Source organism: Buteo buteo, chromosome 12, assembly GCF_964188355.1.
Source record: "Buteo buteo chromosome 12, bButBut1.hap1.1, whole genome shotgun sequence".
NCBI classification, from domain to species: domain Eukaryota; kingdom Metazoa; phylum Chordata; class Aves; order Accipitriformes; family Accipitridae; genus Buteo; species Buteo buteo.
In genome coordinates, this window is record NC_134182.1 from 39,660,825 (window position 1) to 39,684,239 (window position 23,415).

General features: G+C 66.6%; 1 protein-coding gene across 4 annotated transcripts; it reads left to right on the forward strand.

The window, feature by feature from the left end:
- Positions 1 to 733: 733 nt before the first annotated feature.
- On the forward strand, positions 734 to 22,496 carry BMP1 (bone morphogenetic protein 1). Of its 4 annotated transcripts, XM_075043528.1 has the most exons (20): positions 749 to 1,205; positions 10,324 to 10,437; positions 10,523 to 10,675; positions 10,770 to 10,887; positions 11,852 to 12,030; positions 12,145 to 12,250; positions 12,639 to 12,763; positions 14,381 to 14,496; positions 14,784 to 14,886; positions 15,422 to 15,538; positions 15,626 to 15,771; positions 16,088 to 16,283; positions 16,364 to 16,489; positions 16,604 to 16,764; positions 16,899 to 17,079; positions 20,732 to 20,857; positions 20,939 to 21,066; positions 21,172 to 21,385; positions 21,477 to 21,727; positions 21,972 to 22,496. In XM_075043528.1, exons 1-20 carry the CDS (start codon positions 1,064 to 1,066, stop codon positions 22,104 to 22,106), a joined length of 2,937 nt encoding a protein of 978 aa, XP_074899629.1. In that variant the 5' UTR covers positions 749 to 1,063; the 3' UTR covers positions 22,107 to 22,496. The 4 variants fall into 4 exon arrangements, 3 of the variants coding, with proteins under 3 accessions (XP_074899631.1, XP_074899629.1, XP_074899630.1); XM_075043529.1 differs by lacking the exons at positions 749 to 1,205; positions 10,324 to 10,437 and having other exon boundaries at positions 10,559 to 10,675; positions 10,796 to 10,887; XR_012652552.1 differs by lacking the exons at positions 20,939 to 21,066; positions 21,172 to 21,385; positions 21,477 to 21,727; positions 21,972 to 22,496 and adding an exon at positions 19,986 to 20,460 and having other exon boundaries at positions 734 to 1,205.
- The last annotated feature ends 919 nt before the right edge of the window (positions 22,497 to 23,415 follow it).

Sequence of the window (23,415 nt, forward strand, 5' to 3'; positions counted from 1 at the left end):
GCCCAGCTCCTGGCAGGCCTGTGACCCGTGCAGGTTGGGTGTCTCTGGGTGCAGGGTTGCCTTTGGTGTCAGGGGGGGGAAGGCGGATGGAGCACCGGCCCCACGCTCCCATGGCATCCCGGGGTGGGGGGGCTCCAGGCTGAGCACCCCCCCCCAGGAGGAGGCAGGGTCTGTGATGCTGCCCTGGGGGTTTGTGGGGTGCAGGCAGCTTCTCAGCGCCTGCTCCAGGGCCCGGAGCTCACCTATGTTTGGGAAGAGTGCGTGGGCTAGGGATGCTGCCTCCTCTTCCTCCTGCTCCAGTAAGGCTTGGGAGGACGTGGGATGCGGGGTGACCAGGGCTGTGGGACTGGGGGGGTCCAGGACCAGGAGATATGGGGGTGCAGGGCTGGAGCATGTGGGGAGTGCAGGAGCAGGGCTGAGGGATGTAGGGTGCAAGACCAGGACATGGGGATGTGGGAAGGGGTGCAGGACTGGGGGGGCTGCAGGCTGGGGATGTGGGGTGCAGGACCAGGGCCATGGGGCGTAGACTGGGGTGCAGGAGCAGAGGTTGCGGGGTGCAGGACCGGGGGCTGGGGGGGTGCAGGAACGGGGTTGGGGGATACAGCGGCAGGATCGGTGCTGGGGGATACGGGATGGGACCGGGGGTGGGGGGTACAGGACGGGACAAGCACGACCGGGACTTAGGGGGGTGCAGGACGGGGTCCGGGGGTGCAGGACCGGGTCCGGGGGCTACGGACCGGAGGCTTCGGGGGGGACAGAAGCGGGGGCTGCGGACCGGGTCCCCGGCAGCAGCTCGGCCCCGCCGCCGCCCCCCCCCCCCCCGGCGCTGGCCCCGCTCCCAGCCCTGCGCCCGGGGCTGCAGGGGCCGAGCTCCGCGCTTGAACCCGCCCCCGCCAGATCTCATTTCCCTAAAAAAAAAAAAAAAAAAAAAGGGAGAGGGAGAGAGAGAGAGGGGAAAAAAAAAAAAGGGAGCGAAGAAGGGAAGGAAAGAAGGGAAAAAAAAAAAAAAAAAAAAAAAAAAGCCGCCCGCCTCCCCCCCTGCCCGCCCGCTGCCCGCGGAGCCATGGCCGGGCTGCGGACCTGCGGGCTGCTCCTCTGCCTGCTCCTGGCCCGGGCCATGCACTTCCCCGACTACTCCTACGTGCTGGAGGAGGAAGAGGAGGAGGACGCGGAGCCCCTGGACTACAAGGACCCCTGCAAAGCCGGTAGGACCGGGGCGGGGGGGGGGGGGGCGGCCGGGCCGGCAGACAAAGGGGAGCCGGGCGGGATGGGGGGGGGGTGTTGGTGTGAGTCCAAGTGAGGGGGAGTGTGTGCCCCCCACGGCTCCCAACTTCGGGGAAACTTGGCTTCACACTCCCCCCCCCCCTGCTCCGTGCTGGCCCCGGGGCTGGGGGCTCCCCGCTGCCGGGGGGGACGACGGGGAGGGGGGGGCAGCGGCCGGCCGCGGTTGGGGATGCATCTGGTTGTACTTAGGGGGGGGGGGGCTGGAACGGCGCCCCGCTTTCTCTCCCCAGCCTTGGCCGCACCGGCAGCTGTCAAAGGCGGTGGGCAGCCCCCACCCCAGCCCACCCCAAAGCCGGACCCACGCTCCGTGCCCCTTGGCTTTCTCCTTCTCTCCCAAACCGCAACCGGAGAAAGCTCGTCGTGTGTCCGTCCCCCCCCCCCCGGGGTCCGGTCGGGCTGTAGCGTCCCGGGACACCCGGGCCAGGCTCAGCCCGGGAGGTGTTTGTCGTCGTCCCCCCCCCTCCCCGGGCCGGGGTCCCTCCGTGCTGGGTCAGGGGATTGCTGCTGAGCTGTTCTTTAGATTTTGGAAGGGCTGGGAGCAGGCTGAGTGCCACGGGGGGGACAGTCCTCGTCTCCCAGAGCGAGATAAAGGGGATGGAAGGATTTTTTTTTAGGGGGGGGGGAAACTGAGGCACAGGAGGGACAGGCAGGGCTGAACACAGAGGCGAGGGCTTGGGTCTGGCGGGTCCTGGCTGGAGGATCACGTTTCTCTTTAATGGCATTGTCTGCACTGGAAGGCGTCTGTTGATATAACTCTGTCTACATGAGGGCTTTTTCTGGCCAAAAATCCTTCCCTTCCTGCCCTCCCGGGCTGAAACAGCTAGGCTTGCAAAACTGTCCGGGCAGAGCCGGCTGGAGCCTCCGCTCCGCTCCCGCTTCATCCAGCTGCACGGGAGAGAGAAGGCTTTGCCCGCTGATGAGCCGAACTAATTAGGAGTGGTTTTGCTAGTGGGCGAGGGCCCCCTCCTCACCCCGTTCCCGTGCACCCCAAGACCCACATCGCCTCTCGGGGCCGGCGAGGTGGCTGTTCCCCCCCCCCCGCCTTCCCGGCGTGCCTTTACGAGATCCTTATGTGACTAATTTAATTACTGCAGCTCTTCCCTGGGGGCCCGGGGGGGGGGTTCAGGCCCTGCCACGCACCGCACGAGCCGGGTATTTACCCCCAGTTGATGTCCACAGGACTGGGACGGGGAGGTCCACCAGCGGGGGCTGCTCAGCAGCTACCAACACCCCCCCCAGCATCCCCCTGACCCATGTGGGGGCTTGTTTTTGTTTTGGGGTGGCGAGTCCCCCCCTCCAAGGCTTCAGGCAGCGCTGGAAAAAGCTGAGCACCAAGGCCTCGCCGCTGCCGCGGCTCCCGGCGAGGCTACGGGGAAGGGAAGTGCCGGGAGAGGAATTTGGGTTCCTCGGCACAACTCATGCCAGAGGTATCCTGAGGCCGCCCGCCCTGGCAGGACGGCTGCCCGCGGCTCACCGGCCGCCCCGGTGATGCCACCCATCTGCGCCGGTGCCAGCGGGCCAGCCCTGCCACAGCAGGGGAAGAGAGCTGCCCGTGCCGCCGCTTCTTTGCCAGGGATGCCAAAATGGGACCGCTGGGAGATCCGGCCCTTGGACCAGCCCCCGGGCAGCCAGGGAGGGAGGAATTATCCGTGGCCCCGGCTTCCCTTCACCCGGTCAGCAGGATATCCAGGTCTCAGTGCCCAGCGGTGAAGAGAGCAGCCGCTGGGTTGGATCCTGGTCGAGTCTCCGGCCGGGAAAGGCAACCGGCATCGCTCCCACCACACCCCGCCACGCCGGGGGAGAAGCTCGGCCGCGGCTCCCTGTGTTTGCAGAGCCTGTCCGAGCACTGACCAAACGTGTCCGGCTCGAGGGTTTGTTCTCGGCTCATCCTGGGGGGGCTGCTGAGCAATTCAGCCATGGGAGCCGGGACCCCTCGGGTGCCCCCAGCACCTGGGGAGGGATGCAGCCCGCCTCGCTCCCCGCGTGCGGCTCCACGGTCACATTTGGAGGTGCCAGGCTAAACTGGGGGGGGGGGGGGCTGGTGTGCTTCTGCTACCCACGGCCGTGCTGTCACCCTGCTCCCCCAACTCGTGCGGAGGGGGATATGGGGGGTGCGCAGCTCTGCAGGGCTCACACAGCCCCCCAAGGCAGCTGCTCAGGGGGAATCTGCTCTCCCACGCTGTCCACGGGGGGCTCAGCATCTCCTGCCCGCCGGGTGATGGCAGAGCGATGGGCACAGGGAGCATCACGTGCGTGGATGGGGCTGGGGGCCTGAGCCCCCCTCCCCGGGTGTACAAGCTTCCCAGCCGTGCCTGGAGCGCTCTGGCTCCGGCCGCCTGGGTTTCACCTAGATTACACTTTCCAGGCGTAGTCAGCGAAGGCTACTGGTTGCAGTCACACTTGTCAAGCTGCCCAAAAATATTTTCCAGCCGTTATATGTCGCTTATTCATGCAGGGTAAAAATCCACCCGCGGAGCCGGGGCCGGCGGGAGGCCTGCGGTTCGGGGCTCAGGATGGCACAGAGACCTTGGAAATCTCAGGCCGATCCCGGGATCTGCTTTATCTTTGTGTAATCACCCGTTCGGCGCGGCGGCGTGCTCCGGCGGGGGCCGGGGGTGCGATGGCGAGGCCGGGGGGCTCGCTCGCCCACCCGCCCTCGCTGCCCTCCCTTCCCGGCTCCTGGGAAACACTCCGGCTGCTGATTCACGCCGGCGGGTCGTGGCGAGGGGGGAGATGGCGTTTCCTGAGGCTTTATCCGCCGCCGTGCCGGGGCTGGGAAACACATGGCCGGCGGGATGGGGCGGCCTTGGGGAACCACGGCCGGACCCGGGGAGAACAAAGCAGCCGGGAGGGATACGGGGAAAGGAGGGAGGATGGCTCATGGGTGGTTTTCCCCAAATTTTTCATCTTGACTGTGCCGCGGAGGGTGTTTTCTGGGTGAGAACGTGCCCTCCTGGTTGCCCGTGGCTTTGCCGAGGCTTCACGGGGGTCTCCGGCGTCGCGGCGGGGAGAGAAAAGAGCATCCCGCTGCCATCCCGCCGAGCTGCGGAGAGCGAGTGTCCCGCTTATAACCTGGCCAAGGGCTGCAGGAGGGCTGTCGGTCACCCCTGTCCCGTCTACCCCGGGGGGGTTTGCATGGCAAACCCCCCTCCATACATGTACAAAAGGCAATGAGAAAATCCCCCCTTCTCTCAAGCTGCAGGAGGGTTTAAGCAGCCCGGCCAGGGAGCTGCAAGCAAACTTTGGAAGGAGTTAATCGGTGCGTGGGGAGGGCTGGTGGGGACAGGGTTGAGCAATAAAAGCAGGAGGGGGGGTATATGTTTGCAGCCAGAGCCCTGGGACAGATGCACAGAGGTCTGGGAGCCCCTGGGAGCCGGTGCCCCTTGGCAGGGCCGGTGCCGAGCGGCAGGGACGGGCACAGTGCCGCTACCAGGGGCCAATCCTGCCGGGGCGGCCGCCCCGAGCCGTGAGAGCCCGGGTTACCCCCACATGTGCTGAGCCGGGTGTCGGGGCGTGTTCCCATCCCCGATGGGCTCCGGTCCCCGCTCTCACCCTGCCACCGCTGGGCTCCCCTCGTCGCAGGGGAACGCAACAACAACCCCCCCCCCCAATCCCCTTGGCAGAGCAATTTGCAAATATTTTCCTTTCCAGCAGCTCTCCCTTTCACAAGTGACCGATGCCGCTGGCCCAGGCTGTGTTTTCCTCGGTGACCTGGCTTTGCAGAGGGGAGGCAGGGAGAGCCCGTTCCCCACACACGGCTCTGCAGCACTCTCCCCCGCTTCTTCCCAGGGGCTCGGACATGCCTTAGGTTTGGCATCCTCCACGCTGAGCCCCGGAGGAGGCTTTCTCCTCCGCTTGCTGTCACGGAAGAGAAACAGAAGGAAAATCCTCCCCCGGAGTGATCAAACCATCCCTCCTGCTCCTGACCTGCCCCCGGACATTCATTAGCTGGAAGATGTTTGCCGCTGCAGGGCCGTGTTTATTAGAGGCCAGGCTTCACGGTGCTTATTCCATCCTATGCTGCAGCATTGCCCGGCACGGAGTAGGCAAAGGGCTCGGAGCCTGTACCCCGATGCCCAGGGCTGGGGAGGTGAATTGGCCATGGATGCCCGGGGAAGCGGTGGCGGAGACGGGTGCTACCTCCGGGCGAGATGTGCCTTGAACCGCAGAGGGATGCACAGAGGAGACGGGAGAGGAATTGGGGAGAGGGATCATCCCTCTGCCTTGGACACCGTGCTTTAGCATCTCTGCCTTCCCCGGCTGCCTGGATGCTGCTTTCTGCCTGCACCCTGGGGAAAGGAGAGCAGGGCTGCTGGCAGGAGGGCGCCCGGTGCTGGTACAGCCGCCGGTCTCACAAAAGGGACCGGCTGGGACAAGGATGTGCCGGCAAGAAAACAGCAGGCAGGGGGTCCCAGCTGCCTGCAGGCTGCCTGGGGGGACAGTGACCGATAGCAGAGCGGCTGTGTGCCAGGACTGGCTCTTTGGGGGGTTGCCCCTTGGTGCTGACCGGCTCCGTCCCCCCGTGCCTCAGTTTCCCCACTGCTTGCGGAGGGGCCGTGATCTGGCCTGGCTCCCAGCCTGGCCGCCGAGGCTTGAATTCCTGCTTTGTGCCTGCTGCGCTCGTCGGAAGGTGCTCTGGGAAAGCAAATATTCCTCGCCCCGGCATTTACAGGCTGGCTGCTCCCTCTCTCCGGCTGCCGGCGAGGGGCACCGGGAGAGGGGCTGCGCTGCTGCCGGGGGAGAGGAGAGGGCCTGGCTCACCTCTGCTTCGTGTCTCCATCCTGTCCCCACTGTTCTCGGGGTCTCTGCAGGGCCACCGCAGAGGTGGCAGGGGGAGAGCCGGCACCCGGCGGGGACCTCGGCAGGAGGCAGCAGCAATGGGGGGCTTCTCCCCCCAACCCCCACAGCCCCTGGGATGCTCCGCATCCCTCCGCCTTTACACCTACGCCTCCGTCCCAGGGGTCTCCGGGCAGGGCAGACCCCCAAAGAATGGGGGGACCCCCCCCAGGCCCGGCCAAGCGGGGTGCCCGCTCCTCTCGCCGTGGCCCCGGCGTGTTTTGCCGGGAGCGGAGCTCGCAGCGGGCGCAGCTGGGCTGGCGTGCGGGGGCGAGGGGGCGGCGCGAGGAGCATTCCTCACATATTTAACGGCTCTGCCGAGCCAGTGGGATGCTGCCCCGGTGACTCCACGGCTTTACGACCCGGCAGCTTGGCCGAGGCCGGGATGCACCTATTAAACCGCTTTCCTCCATCCCACCCCAGCGACGCCTCCGTCCTTGGCTGGGGCAGAGCGGCTCACTCCCTGCCTCCTCTCACGCTCCGAACCCTTCTCTCTGCTCCACGCTTCGCACCGGGAGCGATGCTCGTGGCTCGGCATCGCACGAGGACTCGCAGCGGCTGGGCCGGAGCTGCTAAACCAGCGAGAGAAGGCTGGGCTGAGCTTTTGCTCCCGGGCAGGGGATGCTGCCCATCCTGCCGGAGCCACGGGAGCCCGTCCTGCCCTGTGCTGCTTCGAGGGCTGGTGAAAGCTGTGCAGGGATGAGGGTCTTTCCCGTCCGGCACCGCGGACGGAGGCTCGTTTGCCCCAGACTGACCTGGAACATGATCCCGTCCTGTTTATCTGCCGCCCTCCCCTGCCAAGGCTTCCCCGCCGCTCTGTTTGCTTTTGCCTGCTCACCAGAACATCGCGTTCGCGCCCCGGCCTCTTCCCGCGGGTTATTTTTTTTTTTTTTTCCCTGCGACACGGTCCCCAGCCTTGGTGGAGTCTGAGGTCAGGCTCATCCCAACATCCTGATGATGCCGGAGAGGTCAGGCCCACGGGTACCCCTCTCCCCCGCTTGCCTTGCCCAGGAGTATAAAGGATGCTGAGCAGCTCCTCCATCCCTGGTGTGCCATGGCAGGGAGGACAGAGGGACCGCGCAGGGACAGCCACCGAGCCGTGCACGGGCAGGACATGCCTGTAGCATCGGGATGGGGTGCTGCAGGGGTTGGCCCCGGCTCCGGATGAAAAACCTTGTTTGTCTAAAGCTTCAGCCCCGGGGGTTACGTCACCGTTCCAAGAACCCGAAAGAAAATACATAGCACAAAAAGTCAAACAACAGCGGAGGCCTGAGTTATCTCCTGGCTTCGGGGTGAGGAAGAGCTCGGTGGGAGCCTCGCCAGCGGGTCCCAAATGGCTGGTTGTTTTCTGGGTGGCGGGAGGGATGCGCGTGGCCAGAGCCCAGATGCTCCCCCTCGTCCCTTCCCCACTCCCGTCCCCATTCCTCTCTGGCCGATGGGGACGAGGATGGGGCCACCGTGACCCCGTGGCCAGTGCATGCCCTTGAATCTGGTGCCCCGCTGGCACCGCATCCCGCCCGATGGCATCATATCTGCCCTGCTGGCACCGCATCCCGCCCGCTGGCACCTCTGTGGCTCGGACCTTGCCCCCGGTGCCTCCACGGCCAGCGCCGGGCTGAGCAGAGGGCACAGCCCACGGGCTGGGAACAGCTCGGGCGCACCGGGTCCCTTCCAGGGATGGCTGGGGAGCTGCGCCCCGTGTCCTGGGTTTTCTCGGGCACCGGAGTGGCATCGTGCCCCGGCAGGGTGAGGGTGCAGGTTGCTGAACATGGATGCTGAGAGGTGTGACGCCTCGGTGGGTGCTGTCTGCTCCCCAGTGAGCACGGAGCCGAGCTGGCATCTCCCTGCTGCACCCCAACCTGGCTCCCCCATGAGTTTCCCCCTCCTCTGACCTGTGTTCTGCCGAACCTCGGCAGCTCCTCCCTGCCCACGGCAGTGAGCTGGGAACTGCCCTGCCCCTGGCACCTTCACCCCACGAGCCCCCCGCTTGCAGGGGGTCCCCTTTGCTTGCAGGGGGTCCCTTCTGCTTGCAAGGGGTGCCCTTCGCTTGCTCGGGGTCCCTTCCACCTTGGAGGGAGGATGCTCGCTTGGCGAGCTGCTGAGGCACGAATCGGGAAGGGACGAGTGGCAGCGTCTCCGACGAAGCCCCTCGTGGAGGTTAACAGCATCTGGGGGATTTTGGTCAGCAGAGACCCCCCCACCCCCAAACCAGCCCACGTGTCGCCGGGGCCAGGGTGCACAGGGAGCGAATGGGAGGAGAACGCGACCAGAGCCCAAACCAACGTGGAAGTTTCTCAATCCAACGCTTTGGGCTTGTCCCCAAAGTGTCCTTACAGGGATCGCTGCCGGGACACCCCCTCGTCTCCGCCCCACGGCTCCGATGTCCCCTCCGGGAGCAGCGAGCCGCCTTCCCCCCCGCCCCGGGCTGGGGATTTTCGGGGGAGTCGAGCTGCCTCGCAACCGCCTGGGAAACCAGCCCCACGTCCCCGCGCTCGCCTGCCCGGTTCTCTCACGTATCCCAAATCCCTCACATATGGTTTCTATATCACTTGGCTCTGCCGGCGCTTGCTCGGCTGTAAGCGAGCTTACTTTCCCTTGTCTTTCCATGCAGCTCTTGGCACGGGATGCTCGTCCTTCTCCCAGGCCCTGGTCCTCCCCCGCGCTGCCCGTTCGGACACGTCTCTCCCGGCCCCGGGGAGGGTGCGGGGAGGCCGGGGCCGGCTCCTGCCTCTGCTCTGCCCTCAAATTGCAGCCTGGCCGTGCCAGCGGCAGGTTGGTGCCAGGGGAGGTGCCGGCCCCGGCTTGTTTGCTCTTCCCTTGGCTCTGCCAGCAGGTCTGCTCTCCGCCCTGGGGCTTCCTCCGCTGGGATGGGCCCACCGGCCGGGTGGTGCCGGGGACAGCCCCAAAACATGGCTCTTTCACCCCAAAATGCTCCGTGCCACCGCCGGAGCGGGGTTTGGGCTGGGTGCCGCGCAAAGCCACGGGGTCCGGTTGAGCTAGGGTGCCCGGGCTGTTCTTCTCACCCCGTGCCGGTTGTTTTGGACCCGTCGGGCTTATCCTAAATGTCCCGCCTTGCTTTCGTAATTAGTGGCTCTTTTGGGATCCACTCGCTAATCGCTCGGAGCGCGCGAACTTGGCGCCGCTCCCCATCGGCCCCTAAGCTGCTCCGGCCACCCCGCTGCCCACCGCTGCCCTTCCCCTGCCCTTCCCCAGGGGCCGGCGAGGGCAAGGGATGCCCAGGACCACCCATTCACCCCCAGATGCCCACAAACCCGGCGAGAAACCCAGCTCCACCCCACGCCGGCCACATCCAGAGCCTCCGTGCCGGCGCTGGCGCAGCGGCACGGCATGACCTCAGCCAGCCCTCGTGCTCGGGCCGCCGCGTTTCCGCAAAAGCCGGGTCCCCGGGGCTCGGCGCCGGCCAAATGCCGAAGCCGGGAGCCGCGTCCTGCAGCGTTGACTCATGGCGAAGCCGTGGCGGGCGGGAGGGCAGGAGGAAGAGGAGGAGGAAGAGGAGGAGGAAGGGCCGCGCAGGGTTGCGTCCTCCAGCCCTGTAATGTCGAAGCATCTCTGCACCGCGGGAGCCGTGGCAGAGCGGTGCCGGAGGGGCTCCGGGCCCTGGCAGACGGACGGACAGACGGACGCTCCTCGGCCAGCTCCGTTCCTGCGGGTGCTGGGCGCAGCGGGAGCTTCCCGGGCCATATGGCTTTGCTTCGTGGTGGCAGATGACTCAGAGGTCACTGGAGCATCTCAGGGCTGCCGGAGCTCGAATGGGGCTGGGGGGCAGGAGCCGGGCAGGAAGGGGGTCCCAAGGCCAGCGTTGGGTTTTGCACGGTGAAAAAAAAAAAAAAAAAAAAAAAAAAGGCGGTTTTGCAACACAAATAATAACAGAAACCCTAAAAAGTGATGGACCGGGCTTTATGCGAACCAGATGTCAGCACGGGGCTGGCTCTGGCTGCTGGGAGAGCCGACACGGTGGCGGGTTGGGGAGCGGAGGGAGCCCGGCCAGCACCACGCTCGCTTTCCTTCCCGGCCCCCAGCTGAAGGAAAGGGGGACGACGAGGAGGAGGAAGGGCTTGCCTTCCTCTTCAGGGTCATGCCAGGTGCGGAGGGGCTGGGTGCGGGGAGCCCAGCCCCGATGGGGTTTGGGGTCTCTCAGCAGCGGCATGGGGGGGGCTCACACCTCGTCCCCCCCCCCGGCAGCTGCCTTCCTGGGAGACATCGCTCTGGACGAGGAAGACCTGCAGCTCTTCCAGGTGGACCGGGTGGTGGACCTGGCACGCCACACCATCACGCGCCTGCCCACCAACTCCTCAGGTACCGCCGCGGTCCCAGCCCTCCCGGCCGCCCCCATCCCCGGGGGGCTGCCCGCGTTCACCCCCCCCCGCCCCGCTCCCCGCAGGCAGCAACTCCACCAACGCCAGCCCACGGCCGGGCCACCAACCGCGCAGCCGGGGCCGGCAACGGGCACGGAACCGCCGTGCCGCCACGTCCCGGCCGGAGAGAGTGTGGCCGGACGGGGTCATCCCCTACGTGATCAGCGGCAACTTCAGCGGTGAGTGCAGGCGAGCCGGGGGCGGATGCTCCGTCCCCGGCGTGCCTCAGTTTCCCCATGCCGGGCTGACGGCCCCCGCCGCCCCCTCCCGCAGGCAGCCAGCGAGCCATCTTCCGGCAGGCGATGCGGCACTGGGAGAAGCACACGTGCGTCACCTTCTTGGAGCGCAACGATGAGGACAGCTACATCGTCTTCACCTACCGCCCTTGCGGGTACGTGGACTGGGGAGGGGGGGGTCCCCAGGCACGCACCGGGACCACCCTGCCCCTTGGCTCTTGCACTGCAAGGAGGGAGCGTGGTGGCTGTTAGGATGCTCGGCTGACGTGCCTTGGCACCAAAAGGCCCACGTCGGCGTGTGCGTGGTGCTAAATGGTCGGCCCAGACCCGCTCGGTTTCGTGGAGGGCTGGGGTGCAAAGGGGACCCGTCCCTGGGGTCTGGTCCCTGCGGGTGGTTGGGGCACAGGAGGTCTCGGAGCCACCGACCGGTGACACTGGCCGCCGCGGGCCGGGGGCTGAGGTCGGTGGCGCGGCACCAGCCCGGGCTTGCAGCAGGGCTGACGCCAAAGGAAACAGGGGTTTGGAAGAGCTCAGCGTCTTCACGCGTCAGGGCACAGCCCCAGCCAAGCAGATGGTGGTTAGGAGGAGGCTTTCCCCTGGAACGGGCTGTGAACGGCGGCGGGGGGTGCCGGTCCGCGCCCCCGCATGGGCGCAAACTCTGATCCTGGGGCTGGCGTGCAGAGTTGGACCAGCCGAGCTGGCAGGCGCGAGCGAGAGTCCAACGCCGGTGCAGGATGGGCACCCATGGGAGCAGCGCCCTGGGATGCCGGGGCTGCCCGCAGCCGTACCGTGCCGTGCTGTGCCATGCCGTGCCATGCCGTGCCATGCCGTGCCGTGCCAGGCAGCCCGGGGGCAGGAGCAGAGGTCTCCCAGTTTCCAGGCGGAGCTGAGGTTGGAGGCACGGCTCAAGCTCCCTGCGTGGGCAGGACGGCTGAAGCTTCCAGCCAGCCGAGGCAGCAGGGATGCTTCCCAGATGCTCCACACCGAGCGGGACCAGGAGGGTTGATGCTTCCAGCCTGACTCATGTCTTTACCCAGGGAAGCACCGGGATGCCCACACCGCAGGGGCATCCCCTGGGAGAGCCGGGGCTGACCCGGTGCCACCCACCTCCCCGCCCAGGTGCTGTTCCTATGTGGGCCGCCGAGGAGGGGGACCCCAGGCCATCTCCATCGGCAAAAACTGTGACAAATTCGGCATCGTGGTGCACGAGCTGGGCCACGTCATCGGGTTTTGGCACGAGCACACGCGCCCCGACCGGGACGACCACGTCTCCATCATCCGGGAGAACATCCAGCCAGGTAGGGAGCAGCCTCCCTCCTCCTCTTCCTCTTCCTCCTCTTCCTCCCTGCCGTGGGGTGCTGCCAAAGCCGGGGTTCCCCCTGACGGCATCCCCATCCCGCCTGCCTCCGCAGGGCAGGAGTACAACTTCTTGAAGATGGAGCCGGAGGAGGTGGAGTCGCTGGGTGAGACGTACGATTTCGACAGCATCATGCACTACGCCAGGAACACCTTCTCCAGGTATGCGGCCGGGGTGGCTCGCCCACGGGTCTCCGTCCTTCCCACAGCACCGGAGACAGTGGCGTGGGGTCCCCAGCCCTGGCGGGGGAGACGGTGGCACATTAGCAGCTTTGCATGAGGTTAATGCACTTTGTGCAAGGCTCCCATCTCCAGCAGAGCCGTGCCGCGGCGTGCCGGGCAGGATGAAGCCCTATGGCATCCCATTTCAGGGCAGGGACGGTGCTTGTCCCCGCGGTCACCTCCGGCGGGGACGCGTCCCCGCTGACTCACCGGCCCGCAGGCTTTAATTAGCCAGGCTGTTTTTAGCATCCTTCCCCCAGCAGCGGGGAGCAGCCGCAGACCCGGCGCTTTCCAGCCGCCGCTCAGCCTCTGCCTGCTCTCGCCCCAGGGGCATCTTCCTCGACACCATCCTGCCCAAGTATGACGTGAACGGGGTCCGGCCCGCCATCGGCCAGCGGACGCGACTGAGCAAAGGGGACATCGCCCAGGCCCGCAAGCTCTACCGCTGCCCGGGTGAGTGCCACCGGGACGGCTCTGCCGAGCCCCGGGCCGGGACGGTGTGTCACTGCCGGGGGGCCGGAGCGGCCGCCGGGCTGATCGGATTGGGGTGAGCGCGCACGGGGCCGTAGCTGCCGGGGAACGGCTCTGCTTTCACCCCGAGACTTGACAAAAGGAAGCGTCGCCCTGGCGGCATCCCCTGTTCCCAGTGGCAAAACGTTCTTTGGGGTCTTCCTCGCCATCGGACCCCCCGCGAGGACCATGCAAGTTGCCTTCCTCCATCCACGGGACTTTTCTGGGGTGTTTGTGAGCAGAAGCTAAATGCGAGACCTCGGTGAGCCACGGGGCTCTGCCGGTGTGAGCAAGGGCATCCTTAGCTGCCCTCTCCTCCCAGTCCTCTGAGAAAAGAGCATCCCCCAAAGAGCATCCTCCAAGAGCATCCTTGAAGAGCAGAGCATCCCCTGAGAGCATCTTCTGACAGCAGAGCATCCTCCGAGAGCAAAGCATCCTCGGAGACCATCCTCCGAGAGCATCCTCCAACCCACCCCGACAGCAAGAGGGTTTTTGGATGAGGCACGGCTGGGCGTTATGGCGGGGTGGGACAGCACGGTCCCACCGCAGACCACGGTCTTCCCCGGGGCCGGTGCAGAGCAAGGGATGCTCAGCACCACCGTCGCACGTGTCGGCACCTTGAACGGCACTGAGGACCGTGGCCCGTGAGCGGTGGCATTGCCCCGGGCGCTAGGGAGGCTGGCACGAGTCCCCCGGCTGCAGGCACGTGCTCTGGGACTTTACCAGCAACATCTGCAAGGAGTTTGGCTCCCGCACGCTCCCGCTTAATTCCAGCAACTAATTAGCAGCCTGGAAGAGGGACGTCTTTGTGAGGGGCCCCAGCAGCCAGCCGTGCCACGTTCAGGGGCTGCGGGGGAACGGGGCTGCGAGTGCGAGCAGGAAAAGTGATTAGTTTGGAGGGGGGAACAACAAAAAAAAGCCCCCAAAAAGCAGCCCCCCCCAAAAAAATCCCCTCTGCAGCCCAGCTTTCCCTTCCCTTTGTTTCCACTACGAAGCAAGGAGGGAAAAAAGGCAGCGAGCCCAGGTTTCAAGCTGCCTTTTTTTCACGTTTCACCTTTCATCTCGCAGCCCCCCCCGCCCCGAGCGGGAGGCGGGGGGCGGCCGCCTTGGCCCCACGACAGCCGGAGCGAAGCGCCGTGTGCCGTGGCCGCGGCATCATGTGGCTTCCAGATGGCAGTTCTGGGCCAGATCCAGCCGCGGCTGCGTAAACCTGCCCAAAGCCCGGGCGGCGAGCCGGGCCCCCGCGGCGTGGCAGGGCACGGGGGGGCCGTGGGATGGCTCCTGCATCCGGGGCTCGGTGGCTGGGGAAGGGGGGGCACGGTGCTTGCGAGGGGGTGCCGGGAAGCTGGGAGCATCACCAGCTTCTCCGGTGAGGTTTGGGGGTTTTTGGGGTTGCTGCAGTAAGGTGGTGGTGGTGGGGGGGTTTGCAGAGCTGGCCTCGGGGCTGGGAATTTGGGTGCAGGGGGGCTGGGGGCAGGAGCTGGTCTGAACCCAATGCTGCCCATCTCAATGCTGGGGGCTTCAGGGGGGGGTCTGAGCCCTGCTTTTCCCCCTTTGCAGCTTGTGGGGAGACGCTCCAGGACAGCCAGGGCAACTTCTCCTCCCCCGAGTTCCCCAACGGATACTCTGCCCACATGCACTGCGTCTGGAGGATCTCCGTCACCCCCGGAGAGAAGGTACCAGCCGCCGGCACAGCACCGAAGGCACCCCACCTCCTCCCCAGCCCTCCTCTCCCTCCTTGCCCCACCTTCTACCCTTTTTTCGGCGTGCCCCTAACCCCAGCATCCCCCACTGCCCGGTGCCTCGCTACGGTTCGGGATGCTGCCGGGCATCACCACCGAGCGGGTCCCGGTGCCATCTGGACCGCTGGCACCCGGCACGGCCGAGCACGGCAGACGGAGACCCCCGCGGGGTGCTGGGGGGGGCTCACCCCACTCTCTTCCCCCCCCGTCCCCAACTTTAGATCATCCTGAACTTCACCACCCTGGACCTCTACCGAAGCCGGCTGTGCTGGTACGACTACGTGGAGGTGAGAGACGGGTTCTGGAGAAAGGCCACGCTGCGAGGTAACCAACCGGGAGCTCTTAGCCTGGCCGGCCGGCGCTGCCTGCCCCGCTGCCTGCCTTGCTGCCCTCACCCCCTGCCCCACGGGGATGCTCCGGGTGCAGGCAGCGGGGTGAGGGACTCCCCTCTGCCTGTATCCCTGCCCGACCGTGACCTGCCAAAGCCCTGGGGCGGGGGGAAGCTGGCCCCGGAGGGGTTTTTGGGGGTGAACGGGGCTCACCAGTTTGCTGGCCCATACCAGTGAAACCAGTACGGCTGACCCAGCTGGCCGGCACATCCCTCCCCAGGGAGATGCCAGTATCTCGGTCCTATCCCCGTAAACTGGATGTTCCCCAAATCCCAGTTGACCCCGCGCTCTGAAATAACCAGTTTCTGTGAAACAGCCAGAAAAGCCGGAGGGGAGCGGGGGGAGAAGCAGCGCTTTCCCTTTAGGATGCTGGCAAGGGGTGCGGGGCTGGGGGGAACGGGACCGGGATGTGGTGGCGAGGAAGAGGAGGGCGCCCGGCCAGAGGCAGCCCAGCACGCCTTCATCCCCAGGCAGGTTCTGCGGGAACAAGCTGCCCGAGCCCATCATCTCCACCGACAGCCGCCTCTGGGTCGAGTTTCGGAGCAGCAGCAACTGGGTGGGCAAAGGTTTCTTCGCCGTCTACGAAGGTAGGGGAGGGCAGGGAGGGGGCACGGGGCCGGCGGTGGGGCAAGGTGGGGGGGGGGGGGGCTCAGGCAGCTTCTTCTCCCTTCCAGCCATCTGTGGGGGGGACGTGAAGAAGGACAACGGGCACATCCAGTCCCCCAACTACCCCGATGACTACCGACCCAGCAAGGTGTGCATCTGGAAGATCACCGTCTCCGAGGGCTTCCACGTGGGCTTGACCTTCCAGTCCTTCGAGGTGGGTGAGCATCCCCCCGTGCTGTGCCGGTCCCCCCCTTCCCTGGGGTGGGAAGGGGAAATCTCCCCAGTGGCATCTCCCCGACCCAATGCACCCCACGGGACAGGCTTGGGGCTGCAGCGGGGCTGTTGCTGCCCTGCCTGGCTACCCGCATCCCTCTGCCTGCCTCCGTGCCTCAGTTTCCCCATGCAGCAGACCAGCTCCCTTGGCTGGTGGGTGCGTGGGTCTGGAAGCGTGGGCATAAGGAAAGCGGCAGGCAGGGTTTGGGGATGCTGAGGCCAAGACGGTGTCCCCCCCCGTTAACACCCCCCGCCAGATCGAGCGGCACGATAGCTGTGCCTACGACTACCTGGAGATCCGGGACGGCAGCAGCGAGTCGAGCAGCCTCATCGGGCGCTACTGCGGCTACGACAAACCAGACGACATCAAGAGCACCTCCAACAAGCTCTGGATGAAATTTGTCTCCGACGGCTCCATCAACAAGGCGGGCTTTGCCGTCAACTTCTTCAAAGGTAGGAGATGTGCCGGGGGAGCGGGATGGGGGGCCGGGGGGGGCCCTGCCTGCCCGCTCAACCCCACTGCCCCTGCCCAGAGGTGGACGAGTGCTCGCGTCCCAATAACGGCGGCTGCGAGCAGCGCTGCGTCAACACCCTGGGCAGCTACAAGTGTGCCTGCGACCCCGGCTACGAGCTGGCCTCCGACAAGCGCCGCTGCGAGGGTGAGTGATTCCCCCCCCCCCCAGCCTCGCCGTCCCCCCACCCGCTCCGTGCAGCATCCCTAATCCCAGGGAGCCCGGGGACGTGACGGGCGCTGGGTGCCTCCCACCCTGCAGCCGCCTGCGGAGGTTTCCTCACCAAGCTCAACGGCTCCATCACCAGCCCGGGGTGGCCGAAGGAGTACCCCCCCAACAAGAACTGCATCTGGCAGCTGGTGGCCCCCACCCAGTACCGCATCTCCCTGCAGTTCGACTTCTTCGAGACCGAGGGCAATGACGTGAGTCAGCCGGGGAGCAGCCCCTCTCCATCGTGTGCGTCTCCCCGATACTGCCGGGGGCTGGCAGGGTGGCACAGCCGTGCCACCAGCCCCCCTGTCGTGTCCCCCCCTCTCCCCTTCCTTGCACCCCGCAGGTCTGCAAATACGACTTCGTGGAGGTGCGCAGCGGGCTGACCGCCGACTCCAAGCTGCACGGCAAGTTCTGCGGCGCCGAGAAGCCGGACGTCATCACCTCCCAGTACAACAACATGAGGATCGAGTTCAAGTCCGACAACACTGTCTCCAAAAAGGGCTTCAAAGCCCATTTCTTCTCAGGTAGAGCTGCCCGGCCCTGGCAACGGGCATCCCCTGCCCTCCCTCGCCGAGCCCACCCTCCCCGCACCCCCAAACCGCTGCTAACGCCTGTCCTTGCCCGCGCCGGGGGTGCAGCCCCCGGTCCCAGCCCGGCGGCAGGGTGATCCTTGGGTCTCTGCCTCGTGGGGTCTGAACCCCCTCCGGCAGCATATTTTGCTGCCTCTTGAGGCTTCTCCCCTCTTTTCGGGGGGGCAATTGGGTCCTACGTCAGATGCTGGGGTGTTCCCGGGGGGTCCCCAAATGGCCAGCGGGCTCTGGGCTCCAGCTGCATCCGCAGAGGCAGAGGGAAATGTTTTGGGGACAGGGATGTGCTTAGCCCTGGAGGGGCCAGCGCTGGCCAGGGGGGAGCAGCTCTCCCCCCCCCACCCGCCCCCCAGCCCCGCCGCCGGCCGGGCACTGCACCCCTCGGGCGATGCTACCGCGGGGAGGGCAGCGACGATGCTCCGCTCTGCTGCCTGCTGTGCTGTTCCACCCCGCTACGCTGCACGGCCACGGGCTTGCTCCGCTTCCCGGGCAGGGTGTTCCGCATCCCGGCTAACGCCGTAGCGGGAATATCGGTATCCGGCCACCACCATGTCTTAGGTCTCCGGAGTGGTCCCTCCTCCCAAAAACCGTTACCTGCTTATCCCCGTCTGTTCTGTGGTCCTCTCTCCTCTCCTGGGCCACCCGGCCGGGAGATGGTGTCACCTTCGGCCGGGTCTTGGGGAGGTAGGGATGGGGACACGGAGCGAAACGCACCGCCGGCCACCGCCCAGCATCACCCGGGGCCGGCCACGGGACCCTCGTGCAAGAGAGGGTCTCCCTCGGCACGGCGCGGTGCCCTGGACATCAGCGCGGCCGCCAGCGACCGACCGACGGCACCTCCTGGACGGGCTGGGCTGGGCTGGACCGGACCACTGATGCCTTGCACCTCCCGCTGCTTTTTGGCCCCGTCGAGGCTGTTTCTGAGGGGCGGCGCGGCCGGTCGGCTGCGGAGAGCGGTGGGAGCCGGCATCCCCAGGAGCTCTCGGGGTTCCCCGAGGCAGCCCGGCAGCTGGCCGGAGCGGCAGAGACCCGCGGGCCAGGGGTAGAGTATCTTTGCTTTATTTTTTTAATTAAAACCAAGGCAAGTAAGGTGGCCCAGCGGGGCCCAGCCATCGGGAGCCGGCACCCTCCAGCAAAGCGAGACCTTGGGAAAGCCCGGCGGCCGAGCGGCAGCGGGACCACGGGGCAGCCAGGTGAGTGTCCCCTCGCCGCGCTTCGGGTTCCTTCCCTCTCCCCTTTGCCCTCCTCTTCCTCCCACCGGGATGTGTGGCGGTCCCATGGGGGCTGCCCCTATCCCGGACCACCAAACCCTCTCCTCCACCTCTCGCCGCTCAGGTCTCGGGCTTTCCCAGCAGCAGGACCACGCTGGAGGACTCGGCCACACCAGGGTCCCTCCTCCGGTCCCCCCCCAGGGTCGCTCCCGGCCAGCCTTGGGCAAAGCATCTCCCCTGCGGCTCCTTTTTAGCCGCGGAGGGTCTCTGCGCTCCTTCCCCACCGCTCCGGATGCAGCCAGCCACCGAGCTCTGCCCCTCGGTGCCATGGGCAGCCTGGCCGCCCGGGCACCCATTTTCCCCCGGCGAAGATGTGGCCCCTTCCTCTTCTTCCTCCTCTTCCTCCTCCTCCTCCTCCTCCTCCTCACGGGCCGGGGCGATGGGAGGCAGCAGCCGGCTCCGTCGGCTGGCGCGTAAGGATGCGTTCGCCCGGGAATCCGCCACGGTGTCGGCACCCAGGTACGTCCCCCTGGCTCTCCGCCGAGCCCCGGTGCACGGGGGGTCCGTAGCGGGGTGATAGGTGCAGGCGGGGGCTGCGGGGCGGTGAGCAGCCCGGAGCCATCGGATGCACGCCGGGATAACGGTGAGCGCACGGCAATGCCGGGTTGCGGCGAGCAAGCTGGTTAGAATAAAGGATTGCTAAAGACACCGACCCGGTGGGCTTCTTTCCTCTGCCAACTCTCTCCGCTCTTGTCTCGCCCGCCCAGGCTCCCTCCGTCCTGCCGGCGGGGTGATGCCACGCGCGCTCCCCCGGTGCTGGAGCTGCCCTGAGCCCACCCGGCCCATCCGAAGCCCCTTCCCATCCCCAAAAGAGCTTTTCCGCCTCGCTTCCACTCTCAGACCTAGGAGACGTCAGGTTACAGCCTCCGGTTGAGAGGCGGCCGCGGGGCTTGGGGCTGCCCCGAGGGGTTGGGGGGGGCTGGGACAGGACCCCCCCACTCCCTACCCTCGCTGCTGCTGCTGGCTCCAGGAGGGATGCTCTTCTCCAGCATCGCTATGAGCTCGGAGAGGGATGCTGGGGTAGCTGGTGCCCGCTTGCTGCTGGCTTCCCCCCACCGCTGCCCGCTCCCCAAACCATCGCCCCGTGGGGAGGGGGAGCAAGGAGGGGGGATAAGCCATGGAGCATCCCGGCCCGGCCCCAAAGCGGGGGGCTCTGGGGGGGGGTTGGCGAGCCCTGAGACACCGGCGATAGGGATGTGGGGCAGGTGGTGGGCGCTGGGAGGTAAGTATGGCCAGCCCCGGGGGGACGCCTTGCTCCGGGCGAGCCCGAACCCCTCCGCTGCCATTCCCATACCTCCCCCAGCCCAGACACCCCCAAGAACCCACCCGAAGCCCACCCTCATCCTCCCAGAGCCAGCCACACCACCTCCTCCTCTTCCTCCTCTTCTTCCTCCCCGCAGAGCCGCTCGCCGCCGAGCCCCGGCTGCACGAGGGGCTCGCGGGGGTCCCCTCCGCTGCCTGCTTCCCCGGCTGCCGCTCTGCATGCCCCGCCGTCCCCGCCGCCCCCCGCCATCCCCCCGCTCCCCCATCGCTCCCCCCTTTTTTTTTTTTTTTTTCCCTCTCTCTTTGCAGAGAAGAAGCAGCAGCTGCAGCCCCCGAAATCTCGCCCGCCCGGCCTGAAGTTTCGCCTGCAGAAGCGGCCGAGGGGCCCCTCCTGAGCCACGCCGTCCTCTCCATCTTTCTCAGGAACGCCGCGGCCCCGGCCGCCGCGCGGGAGCACGCCGGGGCCGAGCCGAGCCGAGCCGTGCCACTGGCCCCGGCAGCCCCTTGCTTGACAGAACTGGTTGTTGGCCTTATTTTTAATTTTTTTAAAAAAAATTTTTTTTTTTTTTTTTTTTTTTGGTTTTAAGCACCCTCCTGCCCCATCCCCGTTGTTTTTGTCATTGACCAGCTGATCTTGGTTTTTTTTTTTTTTTCCCGATTTTTACCGTGTCTGTGACATTTCCCTATCGATGAGTAAAGAGGGACTCCCGCGTCCTGGTCTTTCTTGTGCATCTTTGGTTGTCACTGTGTGTTTTTCTGCCTTCCCCGTCCGTACCGTAAGCAGGTAATGGTTGTGCCCATGGGTGAACCCAGGGAGAGGAGGACCCATCCCGTCCACTCGCGGGGGCTGCCCCGGCTCGGGCAAGGGACGGCGGATCTGCTTGCTGCTGGCCGTAGGCGCTTGCTTGGCTGGTCGCTCCCCGGAGGGCAGCGGTGTGGGGCTGGGGACCGGCACGCACCGGGCAGGGCCGTGCCGTGCCGGGATGCCGTACCGGGATGCCGGCCGCCGGGCTTTCCCATCCCGCTCAGCCGTGGTCCCTCTGCTCTCTCGGCAGACAAGGACGAGTGTTCCAAGAACAACGGGGGCTGCCAGCACGAGTGCCTCAACTCCTTCGGCAGCTACGAGTGCCAGTGCCGCAGCGGCTTCGTGTTGCACGACAACAAGCACGACTGCAAGGAAGGTGGGTCTGCGCCCCATACCCCCCCCCGCTGGGTGGACCCCCCCCACCCATGCACCCATGACCCCCTCCTTGTCCCCGCAGCCGGCTGCGACCATAAGGTGACGTCCATCTCGGGGACCATCACCAGCCCCAACTGGCCCGATAAATACCCCAGCAAGAAGGAGTGCACCTGGGCCATCGCCACCACGCCGGGGCACCGCGTCAAGCTGGTAGGGACTGGGGGGGGGACTGGGAGGGTGGGCAGCACCGGGGGGGGGGGCGTCCCCTCCACCGAGCCCTACTGAATGCCGGCGGCTCGGCCGTCGCCTCCGCAGACCTTCTCGGAGCTGGACGTGGAGGCGCAGCAGGAATGCGCCTACGACCACCTGGAGATCTACGACGGCAAGGATGCCAAAGCCCCCGCGCTCGGCCGCTTCTGCGGAGCCAAAGAGCCCGAGCCCCTCCTCTCCTCGGGCAACAAGATGTTCCTCAAGTTCGTCTCCGATAACTCCGTCCAGAAGAAGGGCTTCGAGGCCACCCACACCACAGGTACCGCCGCGGGGCTGGGGGAACCTGGTTATGGGGTGGGGGGAGAGCGTGGACCCTCCTAAACTCCCCCCGCTGTCGGCTTCTCCCCCAGTGTGCGGGGGCCAGGTCCGTGCCGAGGTGAAGACCAAGGACTTGTATTCGCACGCGCAATTTGGGGATAACAACTACCCGGGGGGCTCGGACTGCGAGTGGGTGATCATGGCCGAGGAGGGCTACGGCGTGGAGCTCATCTTCCAGACCTTTGAGATCGAGGAGGAAGCCGACTGCGGCTACGACTACATGGAGCTCTTCGACGGCTACGACGGGACGGCCCCGCGCCTCGGCCGCTTCTGCGGGTCCGGGGTGAGCTGGGGATGGGGGGAGCGACGGGGTGGGTCGGGGCAGGGAGAGATGCGAGGCTGCAGGGGCGATGGGTGAAGCTGAGCCAAGCCGGAGGGGTGCGGAGAAATTCCCGGGGGGATTTGGGGTTGTACACGGGGGTGCGATGATTTTGCACCCTCCCCGTTGCAAATTTCGCCCCCCCGCCATGCTCGCGCATCCCGGGGATGCCCGTGGTCCTGAGCACCCCTCTCCCTCACCCCGGCAGCCCCCCGAGGAGGTCTACTCGGCCGGAGATTCGGTGATGATCCGCTTCCACTCGGACGACACCATCAACAAGAAGGGTTTCCACCTTCGCTACACCAGCACCAAGTTCCAGGACACGCTGCACATGAGAAAATGAGGGCTGGGGGTCCCGGCCCCCCCCACCCCGCGGGCAGGGGAGGAGGAGGAGGAGGAGGAGGAGGGCAGGGATGAAGGAAGCGGGGAACGCAGCCCCGCACAGACTGCACGGAGGAGCACACAGCCAACCTCAGCACTCAAGACACGCTCGCACGGGGCCCCGGGGCTCGGGCGCCCGCGGGCACAGAAGGGCAGAGGAGGAGGGGGGGGTCCTCTCTGCCAACAGCCACCCCCCTGGCGCTCGGGGGGGGCTGAGCGGGACCCGCTCCCCCTCCTCGCCCCGGCCGAGCCGGCCGCAGCTCTCTGAATGTACAAACCAGTAACCGGGAAGAGCCCAACACACAGAAGGTGCTGTCTCTGTCTTGTACCGATGAAATAAATACCCTTGTACTTGGAGGGGGGGGCAGCCCCAGCCTCTTTGCTTCCACCCCAGCCTCCCCCGAGGAAAACGGGGCTGGACCCGGCGAGGGGAGAGCACCCCAACACCCTGCGGCAGCCCCCCCACTGCCTCCGTCCTCAGGGCTGCCCGAGCTGCAGCTGAAGGAGCAGAGCAATCAGCTAATTGCAAAACGCTTCTGCCCTGATGAGGGAGCAGGTGGCAGGGCTCAGCGGCAGGTCGCTCGCTGGGTGCTGGGTGCTGGGGTCTGTGGCTGCAGGGAGCCCCCTGCTCCCCCCCCCCCCAACAAAGATTCTGCTTTGGGTAGCCCTGACAGGTAGGTGCTCACCCCACACCTTTTCTTTTGCACCGTTATCTCATCCAGAAGAACATCCCAGCCGAGCTGGTGAAGTCGCCCCGCGTCAAGTCACCTTCCCTGGCGCGGGGCGGATGGGTGCCACGTGCTCCAGCCACCCCGTGCCGCAGCCGCCGCGTTCCCCACGCCGTGCCGGCCGCCTGCGCCCGCCAGCAAACCGGTGCCAGATGGTTGGTGGGCTGCGGCACAAGGCCCCCCGCGCCCGCCTCGCGTTCCCGCGTGCCTCGGCACCTTCGCGTGTGTGTCCCCCCCCCACCTCCTCCTTCGTCTCGTCTTTTGGTGCTGGCGTCCCCGATCGGGGATGCTCCTCGCCCCGTTGGCAGCGGGACGCTGGGGGAGTTGCGAGGGTGTCCGCGTGGAAAGCGGCTGCCTGGGCAAGGAATGCCCTTGGGGTGGGTTGCGCCCAGACGAGATGGTGATGGGCGCCGGGGCTTTTCATCCGGAAGGGTTTGCGGCCTCGGTGATGGGGGAAGAGGTGCCGAACCCAGGCCTGGGTGGCTGTCCCAGGGCTGGCGACGGCAGGAGGGTGCCCGTGGCTGTGCCCTCGCTGCCGCAGCA

Bases quoted from the DNA above. Each gene is read 5' to 3' on its own strand.
- BMP1 (XM_075043528.1), top strand. From the start codon at position 1,064: ATGGCCGGGCTGCGGACCTGCGGGCTGCTCCTCTGCCTGCTCCTGGCC. The intron at 15,539-15,625 runs GTAGGGGAGGGC...TCTCCCTTCCAG, and splicing joins TTTCTTCGCCGTCTACGAAG to CCATCTGTGGGGGGGACGTG. The intron at 16,490-16,603 runs GTGAGTGATTCC...CCCACCCTGCAG, and splicing joins CGACAAGCGCCGCTGCGAGG to CCGCCTGCGGAGGTTTCCTC.